General features: G+C 38.5%; 12 protein-coding genes across 12 annotated transcripts; 5 read left to right on the top strand and 7 right to left on the bottom strand.

The window, feature by feature from the left end:
- Positions 1 to 73: 73 nt before the first annotated feature.
- Positions 74 to 577, bottom strand: NAT5 (peptide alpha-N-acetyltransferase subunit NAT5; the record flags this gene model as incomplete). The annotated part of the gene is made up of 1 exon (XM_037286522.1): positions 74 to 577. One exon carries the CDS (start codon positions 575 to 577, stop codon positions 74 to 76), a length of 504 nt encoding a protein of 167 aa, XP_037142417.1.
- Positions 578 to 724: 147 nt separating this feature from the next.
- MRX4 (Mrx4p) lies at positions 725 to 1936 on the top strand (the record flags this gene model as incomplete). Its single annotated transcript, XM_037286521.1, has 1 exon — positions 725 to 1936. One exon carries the CDS (start codon positions 725 to 727, stop codon positions 1934 to 1936), a length of 1212 nt encoding a protein of 403 aa, XP_037142416.1.
- A 74-nt stretch (positions 1937 to 2010) lies between these two features.
- TMA16 (Tma16p) lies at positions 2011 to 2583 on the bottom strand (the record flags this gene model as incomplete). The annotated part of the gene is made up of 1 exon (XM_037286520.1): positions 2011 to 2583. The coding sequence occupies one exon, from the start codon at positions 2581 to 2583 to the stop codon at positions 2011 to 2013; it is 573 nt and encodes a 190-aa protein (XP_037142415.1).
- A 204-nt stretch (positions 2584 to 2787) lies between these two features.
- On the bottom strand, positions 2788 to 7260 carry REV3 (DNA-directed DNA polymerase; the record flags this gene model as incomplete). The annotated part of the gene is made up of 1 exon (XM_037286519.1): positions 2788 to 7260. One exon carries the CDS (start codon positions 7258 to 7260, stop codon positions 2788 to 2790), a length of 4473 nt encoding a protein of 1490 aa, XP_037142414.1.
- A 235-nt stretch (positions 7261 to 7495) lies between these two features.
- On the top strand, positions 7496 to 8077 carry ATG29 (Atg29p; the record flags this gene model as incomplete). The annotated part of the gene is made up of 1 exon (XM_037286518.1): positions 7496 to 8077. One exon carries the CDS (start codon positions 7496 to 7498, stop codon positions 8075 to 8077), a length of 582 nt encoding a protein of 193 aa, XP_037142413.1.
- A 267-nt stretch (positions 8078 to 8344) lies between these two features.
- TUM1 (thiosulfate sulfurtransferase) lies at positions 8345 to 9256 on the top strand (the record flags this gene model as incomplete). The annotated part of the gene is made up of 1 exon (XM_037286517.1): positions 8345 to 9256. One exon carries the CDS (start codon positions 8345 to 8347, stop codon positions 9254 to 9256), a length of 912 nt encoding a protein of 303 aa, XP_037142412.1.
- A 185-nt stretch (positions 9257 to 9441) lies between these two features.
- On the top strand, positions 9442 to 10791 carry CLP1 (cleavage polyadenylation factor subunit CLP1; the record flags this gene model as incomplete). Its single annotated transcript, XM_037286516.1, has 1 exon — positions 9442 to 10791. One exon carries the CDS (start codon positions 9442 to 9444, stop codon positions 10789 to 10791), a length of 1350 nt encoding a protein of 449 aa, XP_037142411.1.
- Positions 10792 to 10936: 145 nt separating this feature from the next.
- Positions 10937 to 12895, top strand: APC5 (anaphase promoting complex subunit 5; the record flags this gene model as incomplete). The annotated part of the gene is made up of 1 exon (XM_037286515.1): positions 10937 to 12895. One exon carries the CDS (start codon positions 10937 to 10939, stop codon positions 12893 to 12895), a length of 1959 nt encoding a protein of 652 aa, XP_037142410.1.
- An 8-nt stretch (positions 12896 to 12903) lies between these two features.
- Positions 12904 to 15132, bottom strand: MLH3 (mismatch repair protein MLH3; the record flags this gene model as incomplete). The annotated part of the gene is made up of 1 exon (XM_037286514.1): positions 12904 to 15132. One exon carries the CDS (start codon positions 15130 to 15132, stop codon positions 12904 to 12906), a length of 2229 nt encoding a protein of 742 aa, XP_037142409.1.
- Positions 15133 to 15629: 497 nt separating this feature from the next.
- On the bottom strand, positions 15630 to 16190 carry SVS1 (Svs1p; the record flags this gene model as incomplete). The annotated part of the gene is made up of 1 exon (XM_037286513.1): positions 15630 to 16190. The coding sequence occupies one exon, from the start codon at positions 16188 to 16190 to the stop codon at positions 15630 to 15632; it is 561 nt and encodes a 186-aa protein (XP_037142408.1).
- Positions 16191 to 16893: 703 nt separating this feature from the next.
- HG535_0A06210 (uncharacterized protein) lies at positions 16894 to 17787 on the bottom strand (the record flags this gene model as incomplete). The annotated part of the gene is made up of 1 exon (XM_037286512.1): positions 16894 to 17787. The coding sequence occupies one exon, from the start codon at positions 17785 to 17787 to the stop codon at positions 16894 to 16896; it is 894 nt and encodes a 297-aa protein (XP_037142407.1).
- A 293-nt stretch (positions 17788 to 18080) lies between these two features.
- Positions 18081 to 19892, bottom strand: BEM4 (Bem4p; the record flags this gene model as incomplete). The annotated part of the gene is made up of 1 exon (XM_037286511.1): positions 18081 to 19892. The coding sequence occupies one exon, from the start codon at positions 19890 to 19892 to the stop codon at positions 18081 to 18083; it is 1812 nt and encodes a 603-aa protein (XP_037142406.1).
- Between the last annotated feature and the right edge of the window lie 247 nt (positions 19893 to 20139).

The following is a 20139-nucleotide window of genomic DNA, read 5'->3' as shown; positions in this document are numbered from 1 at the left end:
CTAGACGACACAAGTATACAAAATAAATTACAGTGTATGCATTTAAAAAGTTCATATATGTTTTGTTACCACTTTAAGCTATGTATTTTCTGAGCACTAAGCAATCTGGTGAGCCCGTGGTGTCCTTGTAGTAATCCTTTATGATATCGCCTTCTTGTGCAAATCCATGACTTTTATACCACTCAATGCCGAACTCATTATCACAGGCAACATGTACATATATATCATGCTGGAAATGCCTCTTGCTTTCTTTTTCAATATAATTTAGGAGCGTCCGCCCAATGCCTTTTGATCTATAATGCTCTAGTACAACCAAAACTTCGATATAAACACCTTGCTGGAGAACACCCCCTTTTTTGTTCGGGATTAATTTAGCCTTAACAGCACCAACTGGAACCTCACTATAATAGGCTAATTGGCCGAAGAATGTATCCTTTTTTCCACTCTTGCCCTTTGAGAAGAATTCTTCAAAGAACTCGTGAGGGTATTTTACAGGCAAGATGGCGTTTGTTAACACCTCCAATGTCCCTATATTATTCTCATAAATGTTATCCAACGTTGTCAATTCACGAGGCATTGCAATAAATCTCTGAAAGCTTTTTCTTATTTACTTTTAGTTCTTTTTCTAACTGCTCAAATTTCTTTGTAAGGCTTGATTTTTTCAATAAATATTGCAGTACTCAAGAGATTGCCATGCCAAATCACGGAAAAAAACGTTCAGCTAATGGCTTCATTTGGCTCCTTCAATGCTGCTGTGTGCAATTTGCAGAATTTGACTCGTTTATCTAGTTTATCTAGTTTAAATTTTCGATGCTATGCCCAAGCAACTGCGAGATCTCAAGGCTGGTCTAGTGTTTTTAATCCAGACTTAAACAAGCATAAAGCAGTCAAAAGGTTCAAAGAAAACCTTTTTAGAGATGTAGAAAATTGCTGTTCGCCTGTTGCGGGCTCGCTGGAGTTCAAAGCGCTGAACTGTTTGATTGATAACAACAGCAATCGTGATGACTTCAGGAAAAACCCACTGATGACATTATATAACCTAATCCTTCAGCGACGCATAAAAGATGATGATATATACAAAGTTATTTCCACGGTTAAAAACACCAGTGTTATCAATGTATCAGTCCCCAAATATGAAACTACAAAAAAGGTTGGTTCGAAGAGCCAGAGACTTTACCAACCCTTTCTAAAAATTCATCCAGAGGAGGTGGATCACCTGGGAAATGTGATCCAAGCGAGCATTCATGATGAAAAGAGTTCAAACTACTTGAACAGCCCGCAATTCAAAGGTCTTCATGCTGCAACAGTAACGGATACCGTGCCGGCTGAAAAGCTGGACATCGATATTAAATCATTGAGAAAGTTTCTTGAAAAGGCAGAGATTGAAACGAAGCAAAGAAGACATTACGCGTGGGAAAACCAAAAACGGTACAATTGGGAGCAAAGGCTTGCCAATGCACAACAGCCATCGCCAGGTAAATTGTTGTTTGGCAGTGGAGCTGAAAGCTTTACACGAAGTAGGCAAGGCTTTTTCAAGAGTCTTTTTACTAACACTAGATTAGGAACCCCCTTCAATTTAGACAGTGAACCAAAAGAACTACTGATATACAATTTGGAAGCAAAATCAAAACATTATATACCACCAGGAAACGATAATAGTATATTCAATATAAATTACAAAGATCTATTCGGTGTTATTAACAAATGTGGGTTTCCACCTGACGAAACTCTCTCTTTGATAAAAAATTTCGAAACTCAAGGCTGGAAACTTGTTGGGGACCTCTATGACAACTCCAAAAGTCTCGTGTTTCAAAGAGCATCCTCGAAACGAGGTGCACAAAAAATAGCATCGGTGAACTTTAACGCTCTGTTATGGACATCACTCTTTTTAATATTAGGCTATGGTACATTTCAATTTCATGAAAAAAAAGGTTAGCATGAAGATTCAGTCGAGATTAAAGATCGTAAAGAAATTACTTTTGCTCCAGAATGAGGAAGAATTCGCTGCATTTATTCCATGTCAACGTCTCCGTTTGTGGGTGACAAGTTGGTGTTACCTCCTATTACTTGTTCGCCTGATCTGTTAATTCTAACAAGCTTCAACGTGCTCAAAGCTCCAAATGAATTATTCCATTTTCTCAAGAATTTAACATTTTTCTCGTCAGTTAAATCAGGACAGAGGAATCCGTTTTCGAACTCTTGCATCTCTGAGTCCTTTTTCTGTTGGAGTAACAATTGTTTTTTCGCAGGTGGTCTGTTCTCTTTCCTTTTGCTCCTCAAGCTATCCAGTTCTTCATCATCTCTTGATATGAATTGCTGAATGAATACTGCCGATTCTTCGTGAGTGAAAGTGGGCTTCTCTTTTAATGAATCAATGTTGATAACATCTTGAATGAATTTGATGCGTGCCAGCTCCTGTGATCTACGTTCGTTGTGCGCTTTTTTCTTAGCTGCTATCTTATTTTCACGAAGAGATGCCCTCGCCAACTGTTGAAATTTTCTACCTTTGGGGTGAATAGTTGGCTTTTTACCTCCACTTTTCAGGTTCTTTTGGACCTTTGCCAATGATTTCGATACAGGCATATTCAGAAGAGCTGATATAAGCGAATTCTAATATATCTCAATGGCTTAGTTAAGTATTTCTTACAAATGTGCCATGCAATATATCCATTATTTTAGCATTACAAAATTTTCGCTCGGTGAACTATTTACGAGAAAAAGCATAGCGTATTTTAAATAAATACATCATTTGTCATAGAGCTACATGATATTGAGCTGTTGACCTTTTTACCATTTATTGATCTTGTCTAGTGCATTTTTTATGTTTAGAAATGTCTTGCAATTCAGATATGTCTTGAGTTTCTGCCTATTATAAAACACAGGGCAATCGTACGAGTTACACAAACTGGAAATCTCCATCGTCACCTCATTGGCATCGTGGGAATATCTGTAACAGCAAGTTCTACAGACTGTAGATATATTTTTGTAATCTGCTTCCTTTGCGATATTCTTAAGCGTAAGACGGGCAGCTGTTTCTTTTGAATTATGAAGGCATTTCTCACATAGCAGTTCATCAACACCAACATTTTCTTCTCTACAGTTTGTACAGGTAACAAATGCGACAGCACCTGCAACTTTACTTATTTCGAGCCTCCTTATAGTATTAATATGTCTTGGAACTTCGAAGGCCCATTCGGCAATACTGATACCGAGGACGTTAAATAGTCTTTCTAGTGGTGGAACCAACGTCTTCGTAATATAGTATTCGGAGTCGAGCTCTAAAGACTCATCAGCGAAAAATTCATCTAGCGAGAGACAGCGATCTCGAAGACGAGCCCCCTGTGGACCTCTAACCACAACATATGGAACTCTCTCCTTATACTGCGGTTTTGCACGGTGATCATGTTCAGTTTGACGAGTTGCTACAACAGCACCCGGGGGAGCTGTCGCTTCACTTTTATACGATCCCAATTTGACTTCCTTAGCAAAACAAAAATCCTGGACCAGTATACGTCCCTGATGCATTTTTCTGAATTCATTCTGAACATATTGTTTTACTTGGGATAGATCTTTCGTTTCGAAAAGTATTCGGAGACAATTCTCCGTAACCTTTTGCTGAGCTGGATGGCCATCTCTCCTTACCGTTTCAATACCTTTAGCGTCAAAAGTAGGACGCATTTTATCGGCTGTTTCATACTTGAAGCCAACGTATCTTTTCTTGCTGAGTAACAAACAAGGATGATAGACCTTCTCAAAATTTAGACAAATGGGCGCAGGATTGCACTTCGTTACTTCTTTTGCCATTTCTTGTCCAATAATGAACGCCTCCTCTCTGGTTTTTCCGGGAAGGTAAACAAACAAACTGTCGGTATCCCCATAAACAACTCTAGCACCCCAGTTTAAATTTGCTTCAATGAGGTCAATAGCTTTTTCCAATATTTCTCTTCCAGTTTGAACAATAGTGTCTGCCAAGTCTGAACAAGGCATCCTCCCAGAAAAAGAAGCAGATGCATAACCATAAGTCACATTGGCTATTAACTTCAGAGCTAATTGTCTACTGTTAAGTATTCTTTTCAGTGAAGCATTGCGATCACCCATATCAGACATTGTTTTCTTGACCATAAACCTCGTATCGAGTATATCTTCTAGCATTTTTGCCAAAGTTGACTTACGAACTGATTGATCTACAAAAGCAACGCCATTTGGAGCAATTTTGATATGCTTTTCCAATAGTGTGAGTAGATTCCTTCTCAAAGAGATTTTAGTTACACCAATTTCATTGTCATTCGTACGCAGCTCACGAATTCTTCCAATCATAGTTGAATAACAGTAATTATACGCTATCATAATGGAAGGATATAATGACTGAAAGTCTAAAACCACCAAAGGACTCTTGTAAAAGGCCGATTCTGGCTCCATTACCAACGGTACGCATTCGAGCGCCTTCTGCTTTTGTACCTGCTTTCGGCTTGGAGCTAACATAAGAAAATTTTCGGATTTGCAGATTCTGCTTAATATCGATTCTATCTTGTACTGTGATCCTCTGTAATAAACCGAGTAAAAATCTATTCCTGTCAATCTCGCTTGCTCTGTTACTCTTGGAATATATTCTTGTTTCTGAAGCAGAGCTATATTAAGACGACAACGAGTAAGCCAGTAGTTGATGACGGTCCTGATTTTCGATACACTTTCGTGGCCTCTCCACATACTGGAAAGGTCCTGGAAGGAGAAATGAGGAAGTCTTTCCTGCAATACCTTGTAGCTTATATTTTCTATGGTATACTGCGTTAAATTAAGCTCAGATCTTAAAGCCCTCCAGACATTAATCATGTGCCTCCCCGGCACCATGATCCCAGAGGCATGCGAGTAACCCCAAAAATCGTTTACTACTTTTTTGACATTGTGATTGACTCTTGATAATTCCTCTGCAACCTCAAAATGGTGAACTTTTCGGGACCTTTCTAGAATGTAGCCCCAAGAAGCATTGTGAAGTTCGAAGCCAGAAAGAATGTCAGGGTCGAGAATCAAAACGAGGTCAATTAGAGCATCAAACATGTCAAATTCATCTTCATAGAAGGCAATAGGCGTTCTTCCGGCAGCTTGCTGAATTTTTCTCTCAAACTGCTGATTGATATCGGAATTCTTAACAACCATTATGCCTTCATAAGAAATACCAAGGTCAAAAGAAAACGTTTCCTTCTCTAAACACCAACATATCATTTCGACTCTGTCTCTCTGCGGGTCAGGTAATTTCGATCCTTTGGTTTGTGCATGAATTTCCAAACTTAAATGAGTAAGAGCATTCTTCGCTGAAACTGCACTGCTTTTTTTCTTCTTCTCTTTCTCCTCGGTATTAGTTTTGAAATATGAATCAAGCTTGGACGCAGCACTCTTGACGTGGGAAAGAGGACAAATTTTACTCGCTTGATGGTTTGAGTTTTTTTTCACTTCCATGTACGAAGGTGCTTTCGTTAAATACTTCCATGACGAAAAAACTGTTTCTTTCGCTCTTGCGTCCATGACGAGATTCTCATCTTCAAAAGGTACAGATATTCTGCTAAACAAATGATTAGATGTTATTTCAAATCTTTTTCCAGCGTAAACGTACGGTCGCTCTCTTAAATCTACAGGATTTCCAAAATATGGTCCTAGATACTCAATCTTTGGGTAGCCCTGCATTTCTAAATCTTTCGTAATAGTTTCGTAGTTCAGAGAAGTAGATTTATAAATGAAAGAGTTCTTCCCATACTTTATACCTCTCCTTGAGTGTTTCGTATAGTCTTTTTGGTCCGCAGCGTTCATTGTAGAGATTGATTGCGATTTTATCCTCTTTGCCATTGACTGCGTCATTGACATATCCGTTGGAACTCTTTTGCTTACATGACCTTCCATTTCTTTTGATGTTTTTCCTTGATTTTCAGAATTTATCTCAAAGTTGTCATCACTCAGATCTGAATTTTCGTCTTTGTTGTCCTCATCATCACTGAGGTCTGTAACACTGTACCTATGCTCTACTGTATCAATCAAATCATGCGGTTCATTACTTAAAGGCTCAAGAACATTGATATTTGGAGTTATTGGCCATAGTTCATTCAAAGATTGTGTTGGACTTTTTATGTTTTCAAAGGATTCGTCATTGCTGATAAAACTTTCTATATCAGGTAGTTTTGAGTTCCTCGTGCCTGATCTTCGCATAGCATCTTGAAAATCACTTGCGTATTGCTTTGTAGATTGCCATACATTAGCACTGGTAACTCGATCTATTGAGGGTGCAGCAGTGTAAGTACTTAGCGAAAGCAGTCTTCGCTGTAGCTCTAAATCTCTCATTATCGTTTTAGTCGAATTAACGTAAGGCTTGCAAAGTAATTTAGAGGTGTCTTCCAATAGTTCGATAAATTCATGATGTAATTGTTTAGACTGAGAATCATCAATATTTCTTATAAATTGCGGGAGAACATCAATTTCAATCAATCCATTCCCAATTCTCGGGTAATCTTTGTCAGATAGAACATTATTCTTCAAATCACAAAATTTAGTGATAAATTTTTCCAGTTCATCAGTATACAACAGTTTGTCCATTTCAAGAGCAGTATTAAGAAGAGGAGTTCTGAAAAAACATTTTTCAAGCTCCACCAAAGAACAACAGAATAAATTGAAATCGGTAGTAAATTGTAACAAGTACGGTAGTTGCGATTCATAGCAGTTTACTTGTCTGCCAAATATTGAACCATCACGTATGCCATCAGCCAACTTATTCGCAAACCCGACCTCTAATAAAGATACCTTATAAAATAATGACCATCCAACATGATAGCCATAAAAAGGTACTCCTTTGATCACTGAAACATTAGAAATATACGTAAGACCATTTGAGTGCCTCTTACCGTTATTTTTAACGTCCCTTTTCTTTCTCTTCTGGTCAGCTTTCTGCCAGCACCAACTCTCCAGTTGCAAATGTAACTGAGCACATTTTTGATTTACAGTACTTCCCTTATCTGTTTCTTTACCATCATATCCTAAAAAAAAGTACGGGAATACTCCATGTACATGACACAGGACTTGGTGGCCTGATGATAAACTGCCGTAAAGTCTAATAACCGGTACCTTCAAGTATTCGTTCAGTGGTAGGCTATTGCCATGCCTTGTGTCGAGAGTGCCAGGTTTGGTCATGTAGTAGTCATAAGCGTTCAACTGCAAATGTATGTGCTCTGGATTGAGAGTTGAATGCAGTGCCTGATCCATAGTTTCATCATCAGACATTTTTGAACATCTTCAGGATATTCATATAGCTCAGCTGATTTAATTCGATCACAATTTTCTAAGTTGAACAGAATTCTTCTGACCTGGCTGCATTACTTGAGAATTATGGAAGTTTTGTTAAAAGAACGTCGTTGTAATACTATTACGAATTTGATGTCAGGAAAATAAAGGTCAAGCGAGTAAAACAAAAATGCCTTCAAATTCAAAGGAGGTTGTAAGGTAAAGATTTTCAGAAATGAATAACAAGAATACTCTAGTATATGTAAAAGTGCATGGCAAGAGACCTGATCAATTCAAGGACCCAATCCCGTTTGTATGGACCAGAGACAAAGAGAAACAACTATGGCAAACTATATCTAAACTAGATAACTATCAAGATCAGATTGATTGGGACGAACTTTCCAGAAATCTGGAAGCCCCCCAGTATTTTTTGAAGAAGAGAAGCTATAAATTATCTGCCAACCACTTGAAGCTGCTGGAACAACATATCGAAGCTAGAATGAAAAAGAATTACCATGAGGAGCAAGAAGCGAACAAACAACAACCTGATCTAACAATAAAGCATTCATTGTCTGGAAATAAGGAATCGTTTAGAAGACAAGCATATACGGAAGTTGATACAGAAGAAACAACTCTTAGGGCGTTTCAAAAAATGCAAGCATCTAAACTTTTGAATAGGCGCAAAATCTACGGTGGAGCAGATAAGAATGGTAAAAACGTTGGCTCCAATAATGATTCTGACAGCGATGCATCTTCAAGCTTAAGCATTAGCGATTCAGCATTGGAAGAAGCTCTGATGGACAGATTGCATCTTTGAAGCATATGGTCAGTACAGAAGCAAGAAAATCCAAGATTTTGGTAGTTGGTTTCAGGAACTCCGCTACTGTGACATTGTATCGTGGCTATGATGCTCTACTACAAGATTATATAGTTTCTTGTACATATGAAATCGAAAAGTAACAAAGGGTGTTATGGAAAAGGCGATGTAGCTTTTCATTACGCAACAAAAAAAAAAAACCAAAAGCATAAATAAGAGCTTTTGGAAGGATTCGAGGTGTTTCACTGCCTTAATTCCAAGCACATCATGTCACTTTACAAATTGCTAAGTCCCAAAGCTTTTGTTGAACTATTGCAGAAGGAAACAGTCCGTCGAGTTATACCAGTCGACTCAACATGGTACTTGCCAAACTTGAAAAGGGACGGTAAAAAAGAATATTTGGAGGTTGAACGTATTCCGAATGCTGTATATTTCGATATAGATCGGATTAAAGATACAAATTCTCCCTACCCTCATATGGCACCAACCATAGAACAATTTAACAAAGGAATGAGCGAGCTGGGCATTACCAAAGACGACGTTTTAGTTGTTTATGATAGAATAGGAACTTTCAGCGCACCAAGGTGTGCATGGACGTTATCAATGTTCGGCCATAATCCAGTGTTTTTGCTGAACAACTTCAATCTATACAAGAAAGCTGGGTACCCTTTAGATACTGCAAAGAAGACTACCTACTCGGGTTATGAAACTACGAGTTATAAAGCGCATATCAATTTATGTTCAGAGAACGTTGTAAGCTATGAGACAATATTGGACCTAGTTCAAAAGGGTAACTTGAAGAAGAAATACAACGTTTATGATGCTAGATCCCTGGGAAGATTTGAAGGTAGGGAACCAGAGCCAAGGCCAAATTTCCCATCAGGTCACATTTCCGGCACTCAGCCATTGCCATTCACTGAACTGCTGGTAGAAAGCAATGCCCTTCCGGAATCTCCTGAAGCAACAAAAAAGAAAATTGAACAGGTTTATAAAAACCTGGACGATACTTTTGACCCAACTAAACCTACTATTGTGATGTGTGGAACGGGTGTAAGTGCCTGTATAGTAAAGACTGCTCTTGAATATGCCGGTATCACAGATGTTAAGCTTTACGATGGCTCTTGGACCGAATGGGTGCTTAGATCACCCCCAGATCTTTTAGCAAACAATAGAGACTAGTTTGGCAGCCTAGATAGAAGTAACCAGTATGTAATTGTGCTTTCATGAATTGCTGTACTAATAACAGCATTCGTGTGGAGCGATACTTATTAGTGTAAGTGGCCGTCGATCAATGGTATTAATTGAATAAAGAGTTCTCGCGTAAGTATTGCAGGAGCTTATGAAACGGCCAATTGTCGTTGGATATGGAGGCTCTTCCCGGCTTAAATGATAGTACTCAACTGGCCAATACGATAGAAGGGGATAATGAGCTTCATGAACTCTCAATTGCACAAGGTTTTGAATGGAAAATTGAAGTCTCAAATGATGCACCACTAACTGTTGAAGTGAAATCAGGTATTGCAGAAATATTTGGTACCGAGTTGGCAACGGATAAGGAATATGTCTTCAAAAACTATAAATTCTCGATATATTGCGTTGAAGACGTGGTATTAAGCTGGAGATGTTCGGCACTCAATGAAAACAATCTCTCGATAACAGCCAATACGACAGCTAAATATGTCTATAATTTGCATTTCGCTTTGGAGAAAATGCGAAGTTCAAGTTTTGATGGTCCTCGAATCCTTGTCTTGGGATCCCAGGACTCTGGAAAGACTGCGTTATGCAGAACACTATGTTCATACGCGATAAAGTTCAAGGCGTATCAGCCACTATATGTGAATTTAAATCCCACCCAAGCAGTATTTTCACCACCTGGATGTGTGGCTGCTGTACCTATATCAGCAATTTTAGACGTTCAGTGCAGTACATGGGGCCAAAGTATGACCAGTGGTGCCACACAGCTCCATAGTAAGCAACCGATAGTGAAGAATTTTGGTTTGGAAAACATATCAGAGAACAAGCCCCTATATTTTGAAATGGTAGATCAGTTGGCATCTAACATTACCGATAGATTGCGTAATGACTCACTAGTACGTAGATCAGGATCTATAATAGATACATCGCCCTTGAATGAGCTCGACGAAGATTTCAGTGACCTGGAACATATTGCAAAACAATTTAAAATTAATGCAGCGGTAATACTTGGTGAATATCAACAAGATTTTCTTCAGAGAATTTCCCAGAAACTGTCACAGTTCATTGGTGTTCATCTTGTAAATTTACCTACTCTAAGTGGCGCTATCAAATTAGATGATATATACAGGAGATCATTACAAAGAAGTGCGATACGGGAATACTTTTATGGAACAGATACAACGGTTTTAAGTCCATATGCTGTTGGAGTTGACTACCAAGATATTGCTGCTTGGAAACCCAAAAATTTTCTTGAGAATCAAGATCTTGACTCCGATTTGTCACCAACCGAACTTTCACCTGTTGAGATAGATCCCAGCAACATACAGCATGCGCTAGTGGCAATCAGCTACGCGCCTAAAAGATCACCCTCAGCAGACGTGATCAAAGCTCCACTCCTCGGGTTTGCTTTAGTGACAGAAGTGAATGAAAAGAGACGTAAAGTGCGGATTCTTGTGCCGGTACCGGGGAATCTTCCCAGTAAAGCTCTTATACTAACATCATATAAGTACTTAGAGTAAACAATACGTACTTGATTGCGCCTCGTGTGTAGTATCAGCCTTTAATGATTTTGTTTGCGATACTCTATTTATTATATTTCACAAAGTCATTGCGTTTTACGCTTCACAAGTGCCACAGATATTCTATTTCATTCGGGACGGTTATATGAACAAGGGACCCAAAAAAGTGCAGAAATTGGTAATGAAGCGCATACATTTACCATCCCAATTGCAAATACGATCTTCACTTACACCTCATGATGTTTCCGTTTTGATACTAATATATTACCACTGCTTTACCGAATTGGTAATACCTCCAAAAGTATTCGTGAAAGTTATTTCACCTTCCATCCCATCACTAGAGATAAACCCTATCTTGAAAAAATCTTTGCCAAATTATGCTTCTCATAAGCCGCTTATACCCACTTTGGGACCTTTAATTGATTATCTTTTGAGGCTTGATGAGAGGAAAATCGCGCTTAAAGTCATATCCTTCTTACAGTCCATGGAGAGTTTAGACGTTTTCACTCAATTGTTGAAAGTACTAAATGAGAATTGTTTGGTTAAGACTTACCGATCTCAGTCGAGCATTGGTGGTGCCTCTAATAGGAGGATAACCAAGACCAGCTTTATTGGAATATATTTGGTGAGATGTCTCACAAAATATCAAATTGGAGATTTCAAAGACAAGGAAGCGTTATGGGAATCTTTCTCCCAATACCTCTCCGACTTCAAACAGACTAGTACATGGTTCAGTATTGAAACAGAAGTGAAGGAAATAGAGTTTGATTTCATGCCCAAAGGAAATCCTCGGAGTGAGGATCGAGAAATGATTTCACTTTTCAGGCAGCTGTCAAATGACATCTACTCAAGTAATGCCTCTACCCTAATGATTGACAACACCTATTTTCAATCAATATTGAATTGGCAAATTTACGATATAGCGCAAAAGAATGGAACTGTGGATCCAGCGGTAATGGACATCACGAAAAAACTCTCTTCGAGTGATATGACGCAGTTTCCTGCCCTTCATATTATACGGTACTTGCTTGCAGTACAAGCCAATTGTTACCAAGATGCTTTGGACGCCCTTCATAATTATTTTGATTATATGTTGACACAAAATGAAGAAAGTTGTTTCCATATTTCTCTTCTTTGCTTGGCAACATTTCATATGTGCTTTCATGATTGCCCTGCAGCTATTAAAGCATTTGAAGAGGCAACAAAAATAGCCAGGGAAAATAAAGATTCAGCAACATTGAATCTTATCATGATATGGGTAGTGGATTTCATCGAAATCTACCCTGAGTATGCCAAGCATTTTCAAGTAACCGTTGATCAAATTGTGAGATATCTCAAATCATGCTCCGACAACGAGAATTCATTGGTTTTCGAGAATGCATACAGATTTGAGTCTTTACTTTTAATGATGGATAACAGTAGTTCGATTTCATATCTCGAATCAGTAATGAAATACATCGTGATTGCTCTTCAAAGGTTGCAATCCGGATCAAATATTGCACCAGCTTTTAAATACAGTGCAACTCTTTGGAATTACTTAGGGTTTACATCAGTTAGCAAAGTTTACCAGGTGGCATCGATGAGTAATTTAAGTTCAATGGATTACGATATTCGAAGAGCTTTCGATGCACTAGAAGCTGCGAATTATGATGAAGTATCTTCGTCCCTGATGAAGCTGAAGTCACCGAGGTTAAATAACGAACAGTTCAAGATGCTGAAACTATTGGAAATCAAATTCTATATAGCAATGAAGGACTATAAAACCAGCATGAGAAAGGTGAATGAAAGATTAAATGAGTCCAATGAGTGCGTAAGTGATGCAAGATGGAAATTCCAGTTTCAAATTCAAAAATGCATAATTTTTTTGTCATCCAGTTTGGCAATGCGTTCAATTCCATTATTAAAAGACATGATAAATGATTCAGAATTAAGCAAAAATTGCTTTCATACAGCACAAGCATTGCTCTTACTTTGCCAAGTTTTACTAAGTATAGGTAAAGCCGGGGAATGCAAAAAACTTTTAAGTTCAAACTTACCTACTCTGCTCCAATTTCCCCAGCTGGAGGACAAAGTTGTAGAATTGTTCAATGTACTCACGATTTAGCGTCAGAATCATATATCTATATTATAATCAGGGCAATTTGGTTGTATCCTTTCTGTAACTCCTCCTGTTCCTCCCTCAATAGGCTTCAACTCTGCTAAAGGTATTACGGATGGTCTGCCGTGTGCACATTGAAACGGAAATTTGCAATTGGCTAAATCATTAATCAGCACTGCACACTCGCCTTTTGATAGTGTATCTCCAAACATGATAGCTGATCGACAGGCCCTGCTATTAAACAATTCACGAAAAATGACGGGAATGCTGTCAATGTAGTTCCACCACTGAAATTCGTCCGGAGATTTTTGCAGACGTATTTTTGCTTCTTCCATTGCAAAAGGTAACCTCTTTGAGCATTTAATATCATTTACAGTTTGGAGCAATGCTCCCTTTAAAAAAACTTTGTCACCCTTATATTTTTGGTGAACTGTTTGTGGAAGTGAAATGAGATTCAAACAACAGACGCCAGAATCTTCTTTCCTTAGTTTATATGTCATCCCCCATTTTTTAAATTCTGGTTTGAAATGTTCAAAAAGGTCTACCTCTGTTGAATTCAGTAAAATGTTACAACCATGAAGAGAATGTATTGCGATTGTTCCACTTATTATATCTTTCAAAAATTGCTTCAAATAAAATTCCAGTTTTATTCTTTCGTCCACTGCATGCTGGTCGACAATTATGAGGAGTGAGTGACTGGCAAGCCTTGTTCCTGGTAGTCTTAGCAGAATGAACTTCTTTCCCACCTGATTAACTACTTCGGCACACTTCAATTGCGACCGTTGTATTTTTATATTCAAAAACTCTTTGGTTGAAGTACAATCAAATTTTGATTGTTCCTCATTTAGTCTGTTGATATTGAAAAACGAGCCTTTTGAATTTCTAGCACTTTTTATTTCGAAAGGCCCCAAATTTGTTATTTTTTGAAAATAAAATTGACTCAATATAGGTCTAAATGCTACCTTTGCTACGCATAACGAGCCTCTTAATCTACTTGAAAGCCTCTTTCCAGCCGTCCTCGATGGACAGATTCTCGAATCAAAGATGCTGCTACTGACAAATGGAACATGCTTTTTTGTTGATATTGAATTTCTGATATGACCATTCCTTCTTATTGTGTTGTAACCTTGATGTTTTAAAAATGATTCAACAATTTTGAGGATTAAAGGATGTATTATGTGTGAACGGGATAAATTCCAGACATTTTTGTCTGAATCTTGCATCAAGTCATCTATATTATGAGGACATCGTACATGAAATATCAACATTGGATGTGTATCATATGGTCTTCCGACGCTTTTCACAGCACTTGTATTGGAGTTATCATAACCGAAACCGACAGCCTGGAACATGTTATCTAAAATTCTCAAAAATGCGGGATCCTTTTGTCTCCTGCCATTGACGAAAACAAACTGAAAATCTTTGGATCTTACTGGTACCTTAGAAATTAGACCATCTATTTGATATTCTTTGAAAGTTATTGCAACTTTTTTTATGCTCTCAGGAGTAACAATTGCTCCATACACATTCAAAAACACACTAGACATTTTTTCGTGCAGCGTATATGTTGATATAATATTCTGAGAGTGTACAAGGTTCCTTTTTTTACCGTTATCGTCTATTACATCAAGAGAAATCTCAATATGCGGATGTAAAAGAAGCACTTGAAATAAATCTTGTTTAATCATCATGTGGGTTTTGTAAGCTGGGTACTTTTGAAAATACTTTCTTCTTACAGGCAAATTGTGTAGTAGATTTTTCACAAGGACAACAGTTCCTGACTCATTCTTCTTGAAACTTTTTAGTTTGAAGTCGGGATGCCCTTCCAGATCCCTCTCATTAAAATCCAAAATTTGTGCCACATTTGGTAGTCTTCGCACCCATGTCGAATCGTAGTGTTTATCCTTTGAAGCAATTGTCATACTGGATACACCGGCAATAGAGCATATTGCTTCTCCTCGGTATCCGTATGTAGCCAGACGCTGCAGATCATTCAAGTTGCTTATCTTTGAGGTGGCGTGTGCCGTTCCAAGTATGTTTAAATTATGCAGAGAGATTCCATCGCCGTCATCACATATAATGAGCTCCAAGTTATTCAGATCAAGGACGATCTCTATCTTTGTTGCCCTGGAATCAACTGAATTCTGAACGAGCTCCCTAACCGCTGATGCGGGCGATATAACCAAAGTTTGCGACTTGAGTCTTCTCAATACATCGTTTTCAATTTTATGGATAGAGGCCATTGGATTTTATTCAAAACGCTCGTTTGCCTCCCTTTTACTTGTCCTTCACTGCTTGCTTTTTCTCATTGGAAATGATCTTGGAAAGGTTGATGTTCAATTCTTCATGGCTCTCAAGATATAAAACAAGTCGGAACAAATTGCTAAAAGAATTTTATACTATCGAAAAAGAGGAAAAAGGCACATCAGACACCAGAGGAGACCATAACCCTAGTAAACATATATTGTTGAGGTGCTAGTCGACGTCCCCTGGCAACAATAGGGGCAGCCGAGAAGAAGTGAACCTCGGTTTAAGAACTTTCATTTCTTTATATGTATAAAAAGATAACTATAAAAACCGATAAAGATGCAAATCAGATTCAATGTTCACGGAATTCTCTGCAAACATGTTGATTTTTTGCTTACTTATCAGGAAATTGATTTGTTGAATAAAAAGGAAGTGAACCAGAAATGAAGTGGTGCTGTAAACTAGCGAATGATCGCTATAATTTAACAAGAAGTTAATTGGGGTTCGTACCGTTCACCCATTGACTTCCAGCACTTGCAGTGACCGTGACGTATTGAATAGATGGTTGTGGAGTGACGGTAACGGTAACAGTAGTTGGAGAACAAACTTTCGCGTCAGATGCAGACGCAGATGCAGACGCAGATGCCAATCCAGCGGCATCGGCGTTCTTTGCCTGCTGGGCAATAGCTTGAGAGCCAGATGCGGTTGTTACGGTGTAATCAGCAAATTTAACTGTGGATGTGATGGTTGAAGTGATCGTGGAAGTGTAGGCGGTTCCAGATGACGAGAAAGTTGTCGTCATATCTTCAACATCTATCATAACAGTCTTAGCAGAAGAAGTAGTCATTGGCGTATACCAGTAGGTGGAGTACAAGGTGGAGGTATAGTAGTAGGTAGTAGTCTCATCAGAGTACGACACGACACTAGTTTGAGGCGAAACTGAAAAAGTTGGAGATAGCGTAACAGTGACAGCAGAGTAGGTGGAGTTAGTGTAGGCAGCAGAAACGGTCGCTAATAGCATACCGAAGGCGGTTAAAGCGAACTGGAATAACATTGTTTCTTATTGATGGATGGTTCTTTTTTAAAAATGAGTGGATTAGTTAAAAATAGTTTATCGAAATAGCTGCTATTATTTGGTAAGGAATGGACGAGACCGAATTATTTTGGCTCAATGAAGCAGATATTTATGATCAAAGTACTACAATATATTAGTAGCTAATTTTTATTCAATGCTAAAAAAAGATTAATACAGGATCTGGAGAACAACCAGATTGATCCCTAAACCCAGCAGTTAACTGATGGCTTATATAGAAGATCAAATCACCACCTGTGTTTTGAACAACATTCGTCCTTTCATGGGTTTGGCTTTATTGAAAACGCGAAAATTATCTGTGACATTTTCGCGTTGTCACACATCTGAAAGTCGCGAATTTGAGTTTTTTTTTTTCAAAAAATCGAGCTTCTTACCTGAAAAAAGCTAAAAACTATACCATATAGACGTAGTATCAGGAATGCAGGCAGTGATGACACCAAGGTCTGCGCCGCACGTCTTTTCCTGTAGGATGGAAAATTCTTTGAAAATTCTTGCCGCCATGGTAGGTTTTATGGATAGACTGTATGGTTACTGCAGTGGCTTACTGCGACGTTGCTACATACTGGCACTGCCACAACGCATCTACTGTGATTCCTAAACCCCCACGGGACAGCATATCACTAATTGTATGAACTGTTTACGTTTAACCCGAAACGAACAAAACCTAATTTCCAACCGCATATTCAGGATCATGTTGCAGTGATTTGGAGCGTGCGACAGATGCATTCCACGAAGATGCGGTAATCTCACTGTAATCAGATGTATTGAAGGAATCTGTTTCAAAATTATCGACGTTGCTATAATTGACGCTATCCGTTGGCAACTTTATTATATTATCGACGCAGAAGTACTGGAAACAATTCAATAAAACGGGGAAAACAAACATCACGAGGAAAATCTGTAGATTGGGGAATGCGTCTGACCAGCCAAGAATGATGTTTGCCAACCAGTATGAAACGTTTTCAAACTCATCCAAGATGAAATAGGTACACATTTTCATCAACGCTAGCGCAGTTGTGAAAACGGCAAGTTGTTTCAGAAATGCGCTATATTTCGGCCTTTTCACGGTGTTTTCGGTGTTTTCAGTGTTCTCAGTGTTTGCAAGGGCGTTTGTATCGCCATTGGCAGTCTCATCTTCCTCGACATTCGAGAAGTAATTCCCACTCTCAATATTCTTGACTTTCAGATACAAAAGAATGTTTTCTAAAAGTGTGAAAACACCCCATAGTATAGGGACACCGATTGTCGTGTCCAGCAGTAGATTTAAAAAGTACCAGTCGCATTGAGAGTCGTCATCCTCTGCCTCTCTCATGGCCTCTTTTCCCTTGCGTTTCAGAACACTGACCCCTAGGTTGACGAAATGGATGCCCACGGCTCCAATAACCTGCTTACCCACATCGTAGAGCCAGACAATGAACTTTCTTCTTGGATGCTCGTGATTTCTTTTCAGCAGAAGTATTGTAATCGCTGCTATGCCCATGAATAGTTGTATTACAATCGATATTGGACCCAAGAGCTGGCATGATTCTTCGTCTTCTAGAGTTCTCACCATAACCATGACACTCCCACAACCACGATAACAACAACAAGAACTTCGCTGTTATTTAGCAAAAAATAAGAGCCTTCTAAATCAACTTAGAGTCAAGTCAAAGACATATATAGTGCGGTATTGTGGTCAAAAAGAGGCCCTTTTCGTATACCTTCGTATGAGCCCGAGTTTGAGCCACTCGCATGTGTCAAATAAGTCAACCCCGTGTATAATGACGCTACGTAATGTAAATAATGCCTTGAAGGAAGCTAACTTAATGCTATACAAATATGCGAGAGTGGTCTGAAGCCTGTCATAATTCTTTAAAGCACTAGTTTATGGAGCATAATCTCACATTTTTCCCTTATAACCTCAATCTGAGGGGGAAGTTCTTGCTCTTGTTTCAATTGCTTGATAATCATGGCGGCTACGAATTTACCATTATTCCAAGCAGCTCTGCTTGCTTTATCCTCAACAAATTCTAGTTTCGATATGTTGATGAGGAAAGCGTTGACGTCGTCGGAATATTCATGAAACATAACGTTTTTCTCAAAAGAGATATGTTGGGCTTCGCAATTCTTCAAATAGATCGCGATGGGTTTGGCTAACTGAAACAGGGTAAACGGTGGAACGACATTGTCTGACTCCAGATTGGCAAGAATTTTGAATGCGGATTTCCAAAGCTGTTGATAGACATCTGGAGAGCCTGCTCTTCCTGATACTAGAAGTTTATCCAATGCCAAACATGAGAATATGCCATCATTTTCGATAATAATTTGCAGAAAGATACTGTTTTTACTCGAGAGCAGGAAATGTATCGAAGAGCTAGGAAGAGTTGCAAGTAGTTTTTGTATAAGAGCTGATAAAAGTGGTAATAGTTGTTTGAAGAATTGGGATTTTTCGTAACATGACTTTAACACATTGCATAAACTCAGTAAATCGGTATTTTCTAATTGGATTATGCTTGATAAATTTAGAAGTTTCTTCAGAATATCGAGGTATCCTTGGTATTGAATTGGATCCTCAAAAAATTCACCTGTTTTTATTATCTCCTTCAGAGAGATCCGGTCGTTGATTATATCGACATCCTTACGAGACGTGATGGAATTTGACAGGACCAGCAATGCACAACTTGTAATATATCCATTTTCTAGATGTTTAGAAAGCATGTCAACGCACAAATTCTGTTCGCTTACATTAGAATAATCTCTTATTGTGGTCAAGTATCCAAACGGCGTTGTTAATCTTCTCATTATTATCAGCTTATTAGAAAAATTAAACGAGCCTAGCTTTGATAAACACATGAATAATGTTTCTTCCACTTCATGAATGTGCAGATAGGAACTTGAGTCCCATGAATATGAATTTTTCATCACAGTGACCTCGAGATACTTTGCCATATTCATGATAATCTCCACGCAAAAATTGTCGCGTTCCATGTCACCATCTTCTGGTTCATCTAATTGCCTTAGAACAGTAGAGATCTTTGAAATAAATTTGGCTACGAGACTCACGTCCTGGAGTGTACCTTGAGATCCGTTTACTTCAATCAGATCCACCAGTAGTTCAAAACTCATATCAACCGTTTCATATTCGGTCATATTATCACTATACAGCTTTGAAATCAAAAAAAATAATGGCTGCTGGATATTTGATCCGCACATTTCAATATATTCATCGTTCTCAAGAAGAAGATTTTTAACCAGAGCCACAGTATGCTTGTGCAGCGCCAAACACAAGTCGGTATCACTGTTGTCGTCGAACTGGAATAGCTCCGGTATTAACTCCCTCAAAAGACTGCGACCGCAGGAGTTGTCCTTCTCAATGAGTATTTTCCTATTATCATCATTGTCAGCCACGCAATTTGCCACGCATCTTGCTAGTGAAGAGGCTAGCTTCAACCATATATAGTACTTATCACCTTCCACAAAAAAACTGCAAAGCGCTTTATTGAGAATGAGAATTAGGCCTGTCAAAAGTCCGGATGATCCAACTACCTCTCTGTTGGACGACGAGCGTAAAGAAACCGCCAACTGATCAAGCACTTCAAAATATTTATCATGAATCAAATCGCGATTCAACTCTTCATGCTCAACTAGAGGCTTTAGATCGAATAAAAGAGTCTCGTAATCCATAACACATGCACAAGCTTATAGCAGTTCTTTAGCTTTCTCCTTGTTACAAATTGAAGAGATGCTCTACCCTCAAGATTTTTCACTTCCATCTTTCAAGTTGTGACAAAAAGTAGTCTTACATTTACTTTACTACAAACCGAATAACGAGAACGCAAAAGTACTAAGATTTGTGATTCTATGCCATCTATATTTAACAATGTTGCAGTTCTTTCGACAGCTGCTAAAATCGGCTATCATTAGAGTGAGA

The sequence above is a fragment of the Zygotorulaspora mrakii genome, chromosome 1 (genome assembly GCF_013402915.1).
Source record: "Zygotorulaspora mrakii chromosome 1, complete sequence".
In the NCBI taxonomy this organism is placed as follows: Eukaryota; Fungi; Ascomycota; class Saccharomycetes; order Saccharomycetales; family Saccharomycetaceae; genus Zygotorulaspora; species Zygotorulaspora mrakii.
The sequence above is the reverse complement of the archived record's forward strand: the minus strand, read 5'-3'. Positions and strand labels throughout refer to the sequence as shown.